Source organism: Nerophis lumbriciformis, linkage group LG14 (genome assembly GCF_033978685.3).
Source record: "Nerophis lumbriciformis linkage group LG14, RoL_Nlum_v2.1, whole genome shotgun sequence".
NCBI lineage: Eukaryota > Metazoa > Chordata > Actinopteri > Syngnathiformes > Syngnathidae > Nerophis > Nerophis lumbriciformis.
In genome coordinates, this window is record NC_084561.2 from 47,114,438 (window position 1) to 47,133,306 (window position 18,869).

The 18,869-nt window shown below is 41.4% G+C and overlaps 1 protein-coding gene across 1 annotated transcript in view; it reads left to right on the plus strand.

Annotated features, from left to right (window-relative positions):
- The first annotated feature begins 1,438 nt into the window (after positions 1–1,438).
- The window catches only part of adgrl4 (adhesion G protein-coupled receptor L4), a 33,901-nt gene continuing 16,470 nt past the window's right edge, over positions 1,439–18,869 (plus strand). The window contains exons 1-8 of the mRNA XM_061976309.2: positions 1,439–1,580; positions 6,707–6,856; positions 12,096–12,245; positions 13,014–13,163; positions 13,387–13,457; positions 15,574–15,738; positions 15,820–16,003; positions 17,125–17,238. Of these exons, the coding sequence (XP_061832293.2) occupies positions 1,535–1,580; positions 6,707–6,856; positions 12,096–12,245; positions 13,014–13,163; positions 13,387–13,457; positions 15,574–15,738; positions 15,820–16,003; positions 17,125–17,238 (1,030 nt within the window). The 5' untranslated portion in view covers positions 1,439–1,534. The remainder of the gene's footprint in view (positions 1,581–6,706; positions 6,857–12,095; positions 12,246–13,013; positions 13,164–13,386; positions 13,458–15,573; positions 15,739–15,819; positions 16,004–17,124; positions 17,239–18,869) is intronic.

Genomic DNA, 18,869 nt, shown 5'->3' on the forward strand with positions numbered 1-18,869 from the left:
GTTACCAACACCACTACTCCGAGTAAACTAAATAAGTAATTTTATTTATGTTACAAAGTTGTTACGGATACGTTTGATGTAATGTGGCTCGCTACTTTTATGTCAACAAGACAGTGTCAGAAGCACAACAAGTTCAATGCAGAAAGTAACGTTTTACTTATGAAAGCAACAAGCAGAACAAAACACTAAAATTAACTTTATATCAACCAGACGGAGGCAACATCACACAGCAAACAACACACAACATGTAAGTACACACACACACTACTACTAATAATAATAATAATAATAATATTTTGGAGGAGTAATGAACAACAAATCAATGATTGAAGTGACATGCTTGCAATTTTGGTGGACAAGGAGACTATAGCCATCGAAGCTCATTGAGGCGCTAACACAACCGAGTGAAAAGATTCAACAGAGCAGCCAACACTGTCGGCAAACTGTCGCTGTTAAGCTAACAAACACCCTGCTCTTATGAAACGCCACCCAGCTGTGTCTGTCAGATAATTGATTATTTTGGTGGGGAGTAATGCATTCATTTCCTTAGTTAAATAATCACATTTATTAAAGAGTAATTCAGTTAGATATTCAACTACTTTTTCGATAAAGTTTTAAGTAACTAGAATTGATTACTTTTTAAAAGTAATTTTCCGAACATTGCTTATCGTATAGTATATTCAATATTTTTCTCTGTGTTCTGATGAGACTTTCACACACAAACAGTTTTCGAGCATCTAAGTGAACTTTGGGAATGGATCATCAGTAACTCTCTCCCACTGTTCTGCGATTCAGTGGTCACTGATCACGTAAAAGAGTCGTTCAAAAGACCTGATATTTTAGCGACCATGTTGGATAACTGTTTATTACGCGTCACATTTGTCGAACCCTCAGGCGAGCTAAGGTTGTTTCAAAAAAGCAACTCCAGCAAATGTACCGTTCTTTTTTTAGGGGGCGGGAGTCTTTTTGGACACAATTGAAAAGCACGATCTCTACCATCATAACGAAGAAAGTTAATTTCTGTTCGTACACATATTTGTAGCAGCATTAGAAATATGCAAATGAGGTGATGATGTCATCCACCATACACCAATGATACAACTGTTCTGAGTACTTTGTTTTACTCTGAAAGCTGTCCAACATAAACACTGAAATGTAACTTGTTACTGGAACTATTGAAAGTGTTTTTGGAGGGGAAAGTGTAATCCCACTTGTACTGTCCAGAGTGAAAGCCACACTGGACATGAGGACAAAGAGGACAATGGCGACGGAGGCTTTCCAAAGGTCAACATGAGCCACAGGAAGACGGATGTGTAAAATTCAGAAATGGAGCTAAGGATTCTATACGTGGTTGGCGTGGCAACAAGAAGACTTGGTAGTGAGTGTTAGGAGAGTGTTTTTGTAAGAAGCAGATTAAAGGACGGGACAGGAAGGGTCAGGTTTAGAGAAACAGGAAGCGTGATGCCAGGAAACGAAGGACGTCAGCAGCCAGCCCACCAAACTGCGAGGAGACAAATTCAGGAGCAGCCAAATCATGGAGCGTTTGTTTGGGGCACCAATGAAACTCCTACTTTTCACAGGTATGTGGCTTACGTTACAGCATTTGTACATGTCTCAAATATGCAACTTCTACTGTACCTTGCTGCTTAAATACTGTTAGTAACAACCTGCATGGTAGCAAATACTAGAACACTGACTGGAGTTACCAACAAGAGAAGTTGTTGTATCACACATCTGTGTATCTGTTTGAAACCCTACATACATGGTAGCAAATACTAAAACACTGACTGGAGTTACCACCAACAGAAGTTGTTATATCACACATCTGTGTATCTGTTTGAAACTCTACATACATGGTAGCAAATACTAGAACCTGAGTACAGAGACTGGAGTTACCAACAAGAGAAGTTGTTTTATCACACATCTGTGTATATGTTTGAAACCCTACATACATGGTAGCAAATACTAGAACACTGACTGGAGTTACCACCAAGAGAAGTTGTTATATCACACATCTGTGTATATGTTTGAAACCCTACATACATGGTAGCAAATACTAGAACATGAGTACAGAGACTGGAGTTACCAAAACAAGAGAAGTTGTTATATCACACATCTGTGTATATGTTTGAAACCCTACATACATGGTAGCAAATACTACAACACTGACTGGAGTTACCAACAAAAAAAGTTGTTATATCACACATCTGTGTATCTGTTTGTAACCCTACATACATGGTAGCAAATACTCATACTTGCCAACCTTGAGACCTCCGATTTCGGGAGGTTGTGGGTGGGGGGGGGGGGGGCGTTTTCGGGGGCGTGGCTGGGGGCGTTGTTAAGAGGGGAGGAGTATATCTACAGCTAGAATTCACCAAATCAGGTATTTCATATATATATATATATATATATATATATATATATATATATATATATATATATATATGAAATACATGACTTTCAGTGAATTCTAGCTATATATATATATACATATATTTTATTTTATATATATATATATATATATATATATATATATATATATATATATATATATATATATATATATATATATATATATAAAGTGACGTGCGGTCACTGGAGGCAGGTGAGGCAGGGCCTCACCTGCCATCATGGATAGAAAAAAAATGTAAAAAGAAAAAAAATGTATTAAATTGTTATATGTATTCAGTGATTATACTATAAAGTTATTTTCCATTTATCTTCACCAGTTTTAGATTATTTTTATTCAAAATCGCTGAATTTTCAAATTTGCCGTTCAAATACTGAGAAGAGACGGTGCGGTGAACAGCAGCCAGTTGAGGCACGTCACTCAGTGCCTCAACATGGATTGCGGACTCGGCTTACTGCTGGCCTGCTGTGCACTGAGACCGTATTGCTATATGAATTATATTATACATTTCCATAGTTTAGTTAGCTGAGGTATATAATGTACAGTGTATTTTGTCAACAACTGTATGTGTGTAACGTATTTCTTGTGCTGAGCGATCATAAAACTGCTACAAAGACGCACTGTGTGAGGCTCGCAGTAATCCCGCCTCCTGGTGCCGGTTAATGCACCCCCGCCGCAGAATGCACCCCCTGACGGGAGCGCCACACCAACCAAAGCCCACACCCAAACCCTCCACGTGCAAGACCGAATCCACCCAAAAAAAGTGGTGAGTTTTTCCTTGCCCTTATGTGGGCTCTGTACCGAGGATGTCGTTGTGGCTTGTGCAGCCCTTTGAGACACTTGTGATTTAGGGCTATATAAATAAACATTGATTGATAGATTGATTAACAAGAAGCCAAAAAGTGCAAAAACAACAATGCTCGCGCCGGAGGAGCCGTGAACGACTGCAGGGACACAACATTAGGTACACCTGCAGACTGCAGCACGGATTTCATATTTCATTCATTCACAACTCCTCCAACACGAACACCACTGTTCCCGCACTTATAAGTAAAGGTAAGACCATAATAACGTTTTTTTAATTAAATGTGCTTTTTTGTGTGCTACAGTTTGTACGTGTAAAGTTAAAGTTTAGTTAAAGGACCAATGATTGTCACACACACACTAGGTGTGGTGAAATGTGTCCTCTGTATTTGACCCATCCCTTGATCACCCCCTGGGAGGTGAGGGGAGCAGTGGGCAGCAGCGGCGCCGCGCCCGGGAATAATTGTTGGTGATTTAACCCCCAATTCCAAGCCTTGATGCTGAGTGCCAAGCAGGGAAGAATGCTGGTATGAGCTTTTAAACATAACCCGTTAACTGCTGCCAATCAAATGGTGAATAAGATACTCTTTAGGGTTCATATGTTTGTAAATCTGACTGTGATGAAGTCAGTGCCTCACCAGCCATCAACCTCACCGCACCTCACTGATGCGGACCTGACCTGTTTTCACGTCCGCTTTCCCACGATATAAACAGCGTGCCTGCCCAATCACAAAATAACTGTAGAATGATCGAGGGTGAGTTCTTGGTTTCTTATGTGGGTTTATTGTTAGGCAGTTTCATTAACGTCCTCCCAGCGCGGTAACAACACACAACAACAGCAGTCCCGTTTTCGTCTACCATAAAGCAGTTCGTCTGCCGTAAACAGCAATGTTGTGACACTCTTAAACAGGACAATACTGCCATCTACTGTACATGCATATGTGACAATAACATCTAGGGCTTTTAGAGAGTGCAGTGCACAACTGCGCACACAACAAGGAGACGAAGCAGAAGAACGAGGAAGATACAGCCGTGGCGACGCCGACGACGAGTAAGATGAAGAAATACGCTTGTAAGTTCCAAGCCGCAGCTGCGATTGGACCTGGATAGCCTCCGGGAAGAAGTAGTGGACTACCAAGTGCTTGGCAGTGAAGATCTTCCTCAGAAAGCAAGGATTGACCGGTTTTGGGCCATGCTAGGGAGAGATGGAAGATTCCAGACTCTAGCGCATTTGATGAAAGCACTTTTGTGCGTGCCACACAGCAATGCATCATCAGAGAGGGTGTTCAGCATGGTTAGAAAAATAGTGACAGAGAATAGAACAAGGATGGACAATTCAACCCTTAACTCAACAATGAGTAGATGAGTGTTATGTGTGTGTATTTGTGTAAATAAATGAACACTGAAATTCTAGTATTTCTTTTATTTATATATATATATATATATATATATATATATATATATATATATATATATATATATATATATATATATATATATATATATATATATATATATATATGTATATATATATATAAAATAAAATAAATATATAAATATAGCAAGAATTCACTGAAAGTCAAGTATTTCTCATATATATATATTAGAGATACGCGGTTTGCGGACACAACCGCGGAGTCCGCGGATTATCCGAGGGTTGGGCGGTTGAAATAAAAAAAAATTAGATTTTATCCGCGGGTCGGGTCGGGCGGTTGAAATTTAAAAAAATTAGATTTCAAATAGATTCAGGCGGGTGGCAGTTAAACCAATTGGGAAATATATATACATAGTTAAATGTATATATTAAAATGTAACAAGCAGGCACCTGCAGCATATGCCACAACAGAAGAAAAAAAAAAAGAGAGATGGACACTTTTACGGAGCGGAGAAGGGACGCCTCGCCGGGTTCCGGGACCGAGGCCCCTTCCCCCGAGAGGGCCCCACCGGGAGCCGTAGCTGAGGTGATCCGCGAGAAGGGCCCGACGCACGTCCAGGGTCACCACCGCGCCCACCGCACCGACACCCCGCCTCGTCCGCCTTCGCCGCGGCCGGCGTCACGCGCAGCAGGTAAGCAGCTTACCTGCCCGCCACCTATGGGGGCTCGTAACAGGGGTCACTCCGCGTGCTCCGCCCGCGCAGCTTACCTGCCCGCCACCCCCGTTGCCGGGGGTGCGTAACAGGGGTCACTCCGCGCGCAGTGCGCTCACGAAAGGGGTGGGGCTCACTCTGGTGAGCCGAGTGGGCCACTTTTGGTAAGCAGAACTGGCGCTGCGGGATGAACCGAACGCCGGGTTAAGGCGCCCAATGCCGACGCTCATCAGACCCCAGAAAAGGTGTTGGTTGATATAGACAGCAGGACGGTGGCCATGGAAGTCGGAACCCGCTAAGGAGTGTGTAACAACCCACCTGCCGAATCAACTAGCCCTGAAAATGGATGGCGCTGGAGAGTCGGGCCCATACCCGGCCGTCGCCGGCAGCGAGAGCCGCGAGGGCTAGGCCGCGACGAGTAGGATGGCCGCCGCGGTGCGCGCTGAAGCCTCGGGCGCGAGCCCGGGTGGAGCCGCCGCGGGTGCGAGAGACATCGCACCTCCACGCGCTTGGAGGTGCGCTCAGGGCGGCTCCCAGATGATTGCGCACTGGTGTGCGTCTGGGCCGTGACAGCGTGGCACGCATTGTCTCTGCTGCATTGGATCAGTCTCCTTTCTTTAACAGGCAAAAGCTTTATAACCTCACTAATGCCTTGCATCGTCTATATTAGATATATAACAACGGGCGGGTGCGGGTGGGTGCGGGCGGGTGCGGGCTGGTGCGGGCGGGTGCGGGCGGGTGTAGTTCTGATTAAATGTTAGTTCGGGTGGATGCGGATGGTTGACGACTTTTGTGATGCGGTTGCGGATGAAATAATTGCCTATCCGCGCATCTCTAATATATATATATATATATATATATATATATATATATATACATATATATATATATATATATATATATATGTATATATATATATATATATATATATATATATATATATATATATATATATATATATATATGTATGAAATACCTGATTTGGTGAATTCTAGCTGTAAATATACTCCTCCCCTCTTAACCACGCCCCCAACCACGCCCCCCGCCCCACCCCCGACCACGCCCCCCACCCCCGACCTCCTGAAATCGGAGGTCTCAAGGTTGGCAAGTATGACAGAGACTGGAGTTATTAACAAGAGAAGTTGTTATATCACACATCTGTGTATGTTTGAAACCCTACATACATGGTAGCAAATACTAGAACATGAGTACAGAGACTGGAGTTACTAAAAAGAGAAGTTGCTATGTCACACATCTGTGTATGTTTGAAACCCTACATACATGGTAGCAAATACTAGAACACGAGTACTGAGACTGGAGTTACTAACAAGAGAAGTTGTTATTTCACACATCTGTGTATGTTTGAAACCCTACATATGCATGTTTGTGTATGTGTTGCTGCAGCATGGTTTTCCAGTCTGATGGACCCCTGCAGACTCTCTGACATTTGTGAGTCTTGCCACAGACTTGCCACATGTAAGGCTCTGAACGGCTCCAACCACGCTTGTTTTTGCAACAACGGATATACTGGAGATGGGACAACCTTCTGCAATGGTAAATATCAACCCAGATTACTTCAATATGAACCTATAATACTGACGTATCAATATAAGCATACTTAAATATCAACTTACATTATTAACATACTCAGATATCAACCTACAGTATATACATTACTCAAATATCAACCTATGTTATACACATACTTAAAGGCCTACTGAAATGCAATTTTTTTATTTAAACGGGGATAGCAGGTCCATTCTATGTGTCATACTTGATCATTTTGCGATATTGCCATATTTTTGCTGAAAGGATTTAGTAGAGAACATCGACGATAAAGTTCGCAACTTTTGGTCGCTGATAAAAAAGCCTTGCCTGTAGCGGAAGTAGCAGACGAGTAGCGTGACATCACAGGTTGTGGAGCTCCTCACATCTGCACATTGTTTACAATCATGGCCACCGGCAGCGAGAGCGATTCGGACCGAGAAAGCGACGATTTCCCCATTAATTTGAGCAAGGATGAAAGATTTGTGGATGGGGAAAGTGAGAGTGAAGGACTAGAGGGCAGTGGGAGCCATTCAGATAGGGAAGATGCTGTGAGAGGCGGGTGGGACCTGATATTCAGCTAGGAATGACTAAAACAGTAAATAAACACAATATACTCTATTAGCCACAACACAACCAGGCTTATATTTAATATGCCACAGATTAATCCCGCATAACAAACACCTCCCCCCTCCCGTCCCTATAACCCGCCAATACAACTCAAACACCTGCACAACACACTCAATCCCACAGCCCAAAGTACCGTTCACCTCCCCAAAGTTCATACAGCACATATATTTCCCCAAAGTTACGTACGTGACATGCACATAGCGGCACACACGTACGGGAAAGCGATCAAATGTTTGAAAGCCACAGCTGCATGCGTACTCACGGTACCGCGTCTGCATATCCAACTCAATGTCCTCCTGGTAAGAGTCTCTGTTGTCCCAGTTCTCCACAGGCCAATGGTAAAGCTTGACTGTCATCTTCCGGGAATGTAAACAATGAAACACCGGCTGTGTTTGTGTTGTTGCTGCAGTCGGCCGCAATACACCGCTTCCCACCTACAGCTTTCTTCTTTGCTGTCTCCATTGTTCATTGAACAAATTGCAAAAGATTCACCAACACAGATGTCCAGAATACTGTGGAATTTTGCGATGAAAACAGACGACTTAATAGCTGGCCACCATGCTGTCCCAAAATGTCCTCCACAATCCGTGTCGTCACGCGCTGAAGTCATCATAACGAGACGTTTTCAGCAGGATATTTCGAGCAAAATTTAAAATTGCACTTTAGTAAGCTAACCCGGCCGTATTGGCATGTGTTGCAATGTTAAGATTTCATCATTGATATATAAACTATCAGACTGCGTGGTCGGTAGTAGTGGCTTTCAGTAGGCCTTTAAATATCAACTTACAGTACGAACATACTCACATGTCAACCTATGTTATACACATACTTAAATATCAACTTGCAGAATAAACATACTCAAATATTAACCTACAGTATACATATTACTTAAATATCAACCTACCGTATACATATTACTTAAATATCAACCTATGTTATACACATACTTAAATATCAACTTACAGTATGAACATACTCACATATCAGCCTATGTTATACACATACTTAAATATCAACTTACAGAATAAACATACTCAAATATTAACCTACAGCATACATATTACTTAAATATCAACCTATGGTATAAACATACTAAAATATCAACCTACAGTATAAACATACTCACATATCAATCTATGCTATTAGCATACTTAAATATCCATCCATCCATTTCTACCGCTTGTCCCGTTCGGAGTCGCGGGGGGTGCTGGAGCCTAGCTCAGCTGCTTTGGGCGGAAGGCGGGGTACACCCTGGACAAGTCAACTTACATAATAAATATACTCAAATATCAACCTACAGTATATATATTACTTAAATATCAACCCATGTTATGCACATGCTTAAATATCAACCTATGGTATTAACATACCCAAATATTAACCTATTGTATAGATATTACTTAAATATCAACCTATGTTATACACTTACTTAAATGTCAACCTATGGTATAAACATACTCAAATATCAACCTATGTTATTCACATACTTAAATATCAGCCTATAGTAAAAACATACTCAAATATCAACATATGGTATACATATTACTTAAATAGCAACCTATGTTATACACACACCTAAATATCAACCTATAGTATACACATACTTAAATATTAACCTATGTTTTACACATACTCAAATATCAACCTACAGTATAACCATACTCACATATCAACCTATGGTATAATCATACCTAAATATCAACTTACAGTATAAACATACTCAAATATCAACCTGTGTTATACACATACTGAAATATCAACCTATGGTAAACACATACTCAAATATCAACCTATATTAAAAACAGACTCAAATAGCAACCTTTATTAAAAACAAACTCAAATATCAACCTATATTAAAAACATACTCAAATATCAACCCATATTAAAATATACTCAAATATCAATCTACGGTATAAATAAACTCACATATCAAACTATGATATAAACATACCCAAATATCAACCTATGGTATAAACATACTCAAATATCAACCTACAGTATAACAATACACTAATATCAACCTACAGTATAAACATACCCAAATACCAACCTACAGTATAAACATACTCTAATATCAACCTACAGTATAAAGATATTCACATATCAACCTACAGTATGAACATACTCACATATCAACCTACAGTATGAACATACTCACATATCAACCTACAGTATAAACATACTCACATATCAACCTATAGTATAAACATACTCACATATCAACCTACAGTAAAAAAAAACAGTGGTGTGCCGTCAGAACCAGCAAGGCTTTCTCTGCTGGCATAACATAACCATAAATCATGATCAGAATTAAAGATACAATTATTTGTTTTAAGTTACTTTCCCTAAATATCTAAGAGTATTCATATTCTCTTCATGTCATATTATGCTCTTTCCAGTGCTGTTGTTTTTAGTTTTAGTTTGTATCCAATCAGAAAACGGCTAGCTTATGTTGCCATGCTGTACCAAATCTGCCTTCAGAATCAACAATGCGGGTGTAAGCGATCAGGCACATGGAGTTGATTGACAGTTTCGATAGCTAATCAGATCACAAGTTGTTGACAGTAGCCTATCTAGGCAGCCGGATGTTAACGAGACTGTGATTGGATACCTGATTGGATTTATTTGCAAGGCCATTTTCAAGAAAGATATTTAAAGAGAACCTACATCTTGTGAGACGATGTCGGCCAACCCCGGAAGCTAGCTGAGCTGTTCTGGCAATTAAATGCTCGCCATTTCCACTCGAATAAACCGACAATGAGGGTACCACTGGCTTATACTGCGTCAAATAGGTCCTACTAATTGTGAGTTCAAATATTTGATTTTTTTCACTTTTAATGTGTCTTTTGCAATTTGAATTTTGACAGTAAGTTATGTTTTAATTCCTGATGCGTTTTAATTGATCTTTAAATGTGCCAGAAAATAACCCGTTTTGTACACTGTTGATGTGGGTCAATACACAGTAAATGTGTTTCTGTATAGTATTTCTCCAGCAATGGTCATGTGGTGACATACATTTTGGTATTTTGAGAGGTAATCTTTGAAGTCGGACATCACTGAAGGCCTAGGTGGGAAACGCACAGCCCGCCACTGGTAAAAAAAACATATTCAAATATCAACCTACGGTATAAACATATTCAAATATCAACCTATGTTATAAATATACTTTTGCGACACTTCTGCCGTTAAGATTTGTGTGTCTGTGCAGCAATCTGCACCTAACGCTAACCCTAAACTTAACCCTCTTTCCCTATACTCACCACTAGCCGGCGCCTCGCACCCTTCTTTAAGCAAGCCAATGTTTTCCTCAGACTCGGTTCTGTGTGATTTAAGGTCGTCACAACAGCAACAAATTCACCAAATTGGAAACGTCGCTCCCTTCTCCTACGTCTTCTTGTTCTCTGGCAGATCAGGTGTGTTAAAAAGCGAGTGACAATCCTTACCGCCACCTACTGTACGGAGTTGTCACAAACAAGCTACATCCACAGACAGCATCATGTAACAACAACTATATTTGTGTTGGACTGCCATAAATACATCAACATATGGAAACACTTGAACTGTACACCCCTAATACATACATATATATCTAGGACACACTTTCATTGTATGGCTGTGTGTGTCTTCTTGTTTCTGGAGTTTGGCATGAAGTGTAAACCAACTTGAGTCATATAAACACCGGCAGATGATTTTTGGGACAAAGAGGGTTGAACAGTTCAGAGTAAATTCTTTAAATCTACTTTCATAATTGAAAGGCTGATAGCTGTCTTTGTCGTAAAAACAGAGAAAACACGAGACATTTTTTGGGCTGATGACAGATGAAAGTGAGCAGTCACTGGCCGTTCATGAGCCAGCGCCAAAGCATCCTGTGCACGCTGTCAGGTATTTCCCGCTTGTGTCCTCGTCACCTAGCATGAGACGGCAGGATTTCCTCTCCTGGACAACCTTTGTGCACGAAGTACAAAGTGTTTGTCTTGCATGGGAACAACAGTGGACATTCACACCAGGTCAGTTCTGGTAATCTAGGAGGACAGAGCCAGGACACATGACCACGAGAAGTTAACACACTCTTCCCATGAAACTCCTAAATTGCTGAGGGCTACCGGAACAAGATCACATTAGAATCAACACAGCGACAACAAATAATCACCTTCGAGCACACCTTAGAGCAGGGGTGTCACTTTTACCCTGTCAGGGGGCGGGGCTTCCATAGGGACAGGGTGACGACATGAGAGTTGAGAGTAAAGCTGCAACTCCTCCGCAAGGAGAAGAGCCAGATAAGGTGGTGAGGACGCCACATGGACACCTCGCTGGAAAGATGTTAAGGCACGTCCGACCAATAGGAGGCCACGGAGAAGACCGGGGGTCTCAGAGTCATCCTCTCCTGGAGCCTTGCCACTGGGCAATTTTTTGGATTACCTCATCAACCTCGGCTTCAGTGATGGACGTGTCCACGTTTGTAACCTCAGACATATTGAGATACAGACACACAGCTCACAGACACGTGAATTGGATTACATACGCAGAGACTGAGATACGCATTTGCAAATACTTTTGCTACAATAGTACTTCCATAGTTTTGATGTCAAATGAAATGATGCCTGTGTCTTCTTCACAGATGACAATGAATGCCAGAATGTGACATACATCTGCAGCAAGAAAGGAACGTGCACCAACACTGTAGGAAGTTACTACTGTACTTGTCTGCCTGGGTACTCTTCAACTGGACTCCAACACTTCCAGACCAACGATGGCACCGAGTGTGTGGGTAATGTCACGTTATAGAGTTCATAAAATGTTAATATTTTATGTCCACTGTACAAACAACGTCAAAAAACACACACCTTGAAACCCCATGCTTACATCCCATTGTGCAACAGTGAGAATTTGACGGAAGACGATGGCAGCCCGTCGTAAAAGGAATTGTCTGTCTGCATATTTATCTTTCCTTTCTCCATACTCATCACTAGTCAACGCCTTGCACCCACTCAAGTTATTTGGTGTTGAACTCAACCACATTAGACTCTCAGTGACACACACGCCGAGAAAACCTAACTACTGCTAACTTATTTGAAGAAGGCCAATATAAATCTGATAACTAACTTACTGCTAAAACAGGAACTTTTACTTCCAGCAAGTGATCAAAGTCCATTGTTGTACGCTTCAACTAGCAATAACATGAGTGGGTGCAAGGGGCCATCGAGCGGTGAGTATCGAGAAAGGAAAGGTGAAAAACCCGGCAAAGACAGCTGCTTCACACAAATCTGAATACACAAACACACTCATTTGTTCACACATATAGAAATACAGACTGACAGATGTATTTTTTTTTTTACACACACACAAAACGAAATGCGGGCACAAATTAAAACACACACAGATTGAGATACACACACACAAATTAGTACACGGACATGCAATTGGATTAGAGACGCGCAGACTATGTTTTGACTTGATTATATATCATTAGAATGTTTTTTTGCTTGTGCCGAGTATGTTTTAACCCCACTGTGTTGACTTTGTGTGTTTGATTCAGACATTGATGAATGCGAGGCAGGACAAGTCTGCGGTCCAAACTCACTCTGTCATAATAGCGATGGATCTTTCTATTGCACCTGCCAGCGGGATTACATCCCAACTTCTGGCACCAAACACTTTCATCCAGAGAGAGGTGGAAGATGTAAAGGTCAGTGTGAGAAGAATAGACGCGCCACATTTGCTCATACTGGCATTTAGATTTATGCACAGTTGCTTTCACACAAATCCTCTGAGACGCTGCAGCCCACATCACAATTTCTGCAAGTGTTGAAATGACATAAATATGATAAGATTTGATTGACTGTAATAACCCTTTCGCCAAGCCCCGCCTGCCAATCAAAACGCTGCTTTGGGTAATTGTTGTCTTTCAGAGCATCCCCTAAAAAACTGCCATGATAACATCGCCTGCGTCACACAGACTGTCAACAGAACGCTTGAATACGTAAGTACCACACGTTTACTACTCAATCAAATATTGTCAACTCAGCTGATTGTTGCAAACAACAAATGTGAACACAAATATTGTGGCTAAAAACATGACAACGAGCCTGTTTAACTCTTTGAAACCCTCCTTTATATCCTCGATAAAAGCGCACAATCAATGAATTCTCAGCTTTTCCAGACAGTTCGTTTGGCCTTTGTGCCCCAATAACATTGAATCTCTTTGTGATTTTATGAATTTGTTATGAACGTTTTACGTGTTGCTTGTAACTTGACCTCAAAAAGCACAGAATGTTAAGATAAAAAAAACAAAAAACACTGTATTCGTGTTTTACTCGTCTTATGTCACACATACTTGAAATTAGATACTGACTGGCAGTAAAAACACGTACTAAGAGCTCACTTTACTCAAAATATTGCCCTGTTTTGAATTTCCATCCATCCATCTTCAACCGCTTATCCGGAATGGGGTCGCGGGGACAACAGCTCCAGCAGACTTCCCTCTCCAGAGCAACATTAGCAACTTCCTCCTGGGGAATCCTGAAGAGATCCCAGGCCAGAGAGGAGATGTAATCCCCCCATCTTCTATCAGTGTTTTGAATTTGATATAACTAATAAAAGTAATTACAAGTACTAAATGATATGACTCTGAGGTGCACGCATGCAAAATGAGCTGAGAAAAAAAAAAAGCTAGCATGCCAACAGTTAGCATGTGACATGTTACAAGTTACATGACTCAGGTGTTTGGCTTTGAAATGAGGTAAAAAAAAAAGTGTAAAATTAGCTAAAAATGCTAACGTTAGCGTGCTGACATTTTAACGCTAACCCTAACCCTCAAATCAGTTGAGAATTGTGAAATATGTTGAAGTTTGTTTGAATGGGAAAAAAAAACTGCTGAAATTTTCAGAAGCAGGTAACAGGCTGGTTTGAATGTCACATGACTAGCTTGTGTGCTATTGTGTGCTAAACTGTTGTGTAGCTGCTAGATCCTATGTTTACATTTTAGTAAATTAAGTTAATTGTGTGTTTATTGGAGGATATTTGGATGTTAACTGGCTGTCCAGCTTTGCAGAAGTAAGCACGCTGCAGCACTGCACAGCACTGCTTGTATCGCACATGATATTGCGCACAAGTAAAACACGCTGCAGGACTCCTTGTATTACACATGATATCGCTCACAAATAAACACGTTGCAGGACTGCTTGTATCGCATGTGATATCGCTCACAAGTTAACACGCTGCAGGACTGCTTGTATCACATGTGATATTGCGCACAAGTAAACATGCTACAGGACTGCTTATATCACATGTGATATCGCGCACAAGTAAACATGCTACAGGACTGCTCGTATCGCACATGATATCACACACGAGTAAACACACTGCAAGACTGCTTGTATCACACTTTATATCACGCACAAGTAAACACACTGCAGGACTGCTTGTATCGCATGTGATATCACACACAAGTAAACACGCTGTACGACTGCTTGTATCGCGCATGACATCATGCACAAGTAAAAGGGCTGCAGGACTGCTCGTATCGCACATGATATCACACACGAGTAAACACACTGCAAGACTGCTTGTATCACACTTTATATCACGCACAAGTAAACACACTGCAGGACTGCTTGTATCGCATGTGATATCACACACAAGTAAACACGCTGTACAACTGCTTGTATCGCGCATGACATGCACAAGTAAAAAGGCTGCAGGACTGCTCGTATCGCATGTGATATTGTGCAGAAGTAAACACTGCAGAACTGCTTGTATCGCACATGATATTGCGCACAAATAAACACGCTGCAGGACTGCTTGTATCACACATGATATCACACACAAGTAAACACGTTGTAGGACTGCTTGTATCACACATGATATCACACACAAGTAAACACGTTGCAGGACTGCTTGTATTGCACATGATATAACACACAAGTAAACACGCTGCAGGACTGCTTGTATCGCATATGATATCACACATGTTATATGTTAGCTTATATCATTCCATATGTTGTTCTTGTGGATAGCAATATAGGATGCCAACACTCCAGTCTGGATGAGCAACCTCACTCGTCCAACAGATTGTAATGTTCAGTTTGTCTGTCTAGATGAGCAATCTCACCGACTCCTTGAGTTTCCTGAATGAAATTGCCGAGCAGACGTCTGGCGAGTTGACCTCGGTGGAAGTGATGGCCTACGTGGAGGCCTTGAGTCGCTCCACGTGGTCACTGAGAGCAGGACAAGAGGATGCCATCGTCCACTCAACTCTCACAGTAATCCTGGCTTCTTCTCACTTCCTGTTTGCACCGCCATGCAGAGCAGAGCGTCTCTAAGTAGAAACCATCTTGGAACAGAATTTGGTGAAGGTGGCAAACAACTTGGTGGAGAAGGATGAGCTGGTGGCTTGGAAGAGAATGAAGGAGGAAAGGCGGCAAGAAACCATCAGCAAACTTCTGCATGCTGTTGAAGGAAGTTCTCTCGCTTTGGCCAACAATCTGAAAAGGTCAAATCAACTTCAAATCAAAGACCAACAAATAGGTAACGTGTTTGGTGACCTAGTTACTTTGGTTCACTTATTATTTGGACAAATATTTATACCGTATTACAGAGGAGCCCAAACATCCTTCATTGACAAACACAGACTGACAAATCAGAGGATGTGGAGGCCATTTTGCTCGTCTTCACCTTCAAAACCAGCACAATATATGATTTTTTTTTTTAGAAAGAACTAGAAGCTGCAATTTTGGTAGAGATTTTGTGTGAATTCCGGAAAGCCAAAGCCGAACTGAAATGCTACCAATTTGCACGTTGCGCCAAGTCACAAAAAATGTGGGAAAAATTCACTAAAATGCTATCAGTATAATGCTAATAATAGCATGCTTACAGTTTGCATTAGTGAAACAGCAACATATATGACTCTGTATACCTGCTTAATTAGCTAAACAAGCTAGCATGCTAATGTTGCTGTTCTAAAAGGCTAGCTGTAACATACGTCAAGTACCAATATATATCACTCTGAGTTGTGTGTTAATGTTAACATGCAACAAGTACCAACATATGACTGAGGTGTATACCTACAAAAATCAGGTAAAATGCTAACAGGTATCATTTGTTAAAGAACAAATTATTTGACGCTGAGGTGTATATCTGCAAATTTAGCCAAAAAGGCTAGCATGCTAACAGGTATTATTATTAAGGAACCAATTATTTGACACTGCAGTGTATATATATGCAAATACAGCAAAACAGCCCGCATGCTACTGTTAGCATGCTAAAATGCTAACTGTAACGTGTCAAGTAACAATATATATTATTATAGAGTTGTGTACTTGAACAATTTGCTTCAAATGTCAGCATGCTAGCGTTAACATGTAAGGTTTATATATCAGGTTTATATCTTTAAAATTAGCTATAAAAAAAAAAGCTAGCATCCTAACAGGTATCATTTGTCAAGTGACAAAATATTTGATGGCGAGGTGTATATCTGCAAAATGAGCAAAATGCAGATATTAAAATGCAAGGCACCGTGCCATAAAACGTTAAAAAATGAGCCGCCAGTGGCTCCCAGGCCGCACTTTGGACCCCGCTAAGTTTTGTTTTCCCGTTAAAGCCAAAGTTTCACTGTGCTGTTTATTAATATTCATGTCTTTCCTTCCCAGAATTGAGACTCTTCACTTTTGATGGCGGACTTAAAGCAGACACGTTGTCGACCAACATGGGGGGTGACCTCATGACCCTCACACCAAAACTAAAACCAGGGGAGGACAGTAATGGTAAATTCCCAGTTTGAATACAAACATGATGTTTAACTGAAGTGTTACAGGACGACAACAATGACATTTCTTGGAGGACGTTCAACACAGTCTTGTGTTTGTGGGATTGTATTGTCTATTGTCCAGAGGTTGCTAATGCTGGACCTACACAAGAGTTTCTGATGGGGTTTGAGGTCAGGGCTCTCAAGGTGTTCTATACCACACTCACCCAAGTCTTTATGGTACACAATTAGGAAAATACTCCCCAAGTTCTGACCACAAAATTGGATCAGATAAATGTCCGCATTTTTGATGATTCTGATTTAGAGGGAACTAAAAAATCGTAACACGACTACAGTATAACCCACCAGTGTTTATTTATCAATCGTGTGAGGGAAATGATGAACAAAGTACGGTATACATGACTACAGATCCATCCATCCATCCATGCATCTTCTTCCGCTTATCCGAGGTCGGGTCGCGGGAGCAGCAGCCTAAGCATGGAAGCCCAGACTTCCCTCTCCCCAGCCACTTCGTTCAGCTCTTCCTGTGGGACCCCGAGGCGTTCCCAGGCCAGACGGGAGACATAGTCTTCCCAACGTGTCCTGGGTCTTCCCCGTGGCCTCCTACCGGTCGGACGTGCCCTAAACACCTCCCTAGGGAGGCGTTCGGGTGGCATCCTGACCAGATGCCCGAACCACCTCATCTGGCTTCTCTCCATGTGGAGGAGCAGCGGCTTTACTTTGAGCTCCTCCCGGATGGCAGAGCTTCTCACCCTATCTCTAAGGGAGAGCCCCGCCACCCGGCGGAGGAAACTCATTTGGGCCGCTTGTACCCGTGATCTTGTCCTTTCGGTCATAACCCAAAGCTCATGACCATAGGTGAGGATGGGAACGTAGATCGACCGGCAAATTGAGAGCTTTGCCTTCCGGCACAGCTCCTTCTTCACTACAACGGATCGATACAGCGTCCGCATTACTGAAGATGCCGCACCGATCCGCCTGTCGATCTCACCATCCACTCTTCCCTCCTGTCTACAGAGTGCATCGGTAAATAAGATGCACCCACAATATAAATAAAAAACTAATTCAAATCCATATATTAGCCACACAGAAGTGGCAGATATAAATGTTGTGAAATGAGTTATTTACACAGAAATATTCCGTAAATGTTTATTTGCATACCTTAATTGTTTTCAAACGGTGTCTGTAACAGGGCAGTAAAACGGCTGATCAAACAACACGTCAGTCATGGTCATGGACCCACTAGCTGTGCAAGCTAGCTCTCCAATCAGCTAAACAGACTCAATAACTCCACGCTGACGTTTTGCTGAATTTACTGAGGAATTTGTGAAAGTGAAACATCACAAAAAGAATGTCATTGTAAGTTAATAATAATAACACAGACATTTATAAACATATTAGCATATTAGCTAATGCTAACGAAGCTAGCTTGCTTACATTACTATAGCAGGTACAAATATGCATGAAAACACTCCTACATGGGACACTTTAGTAAGTAAGAATAGTTTTAGTTATATTGTAAAACTTACAAAGGTTGCTTGGAGTGATGAATGAAGAATCCATACGAGTAGAAACGCTATGGACGGCTAGAAGACAGAATGGCATGTCTACTTCTAGTTCAAAGCTTTT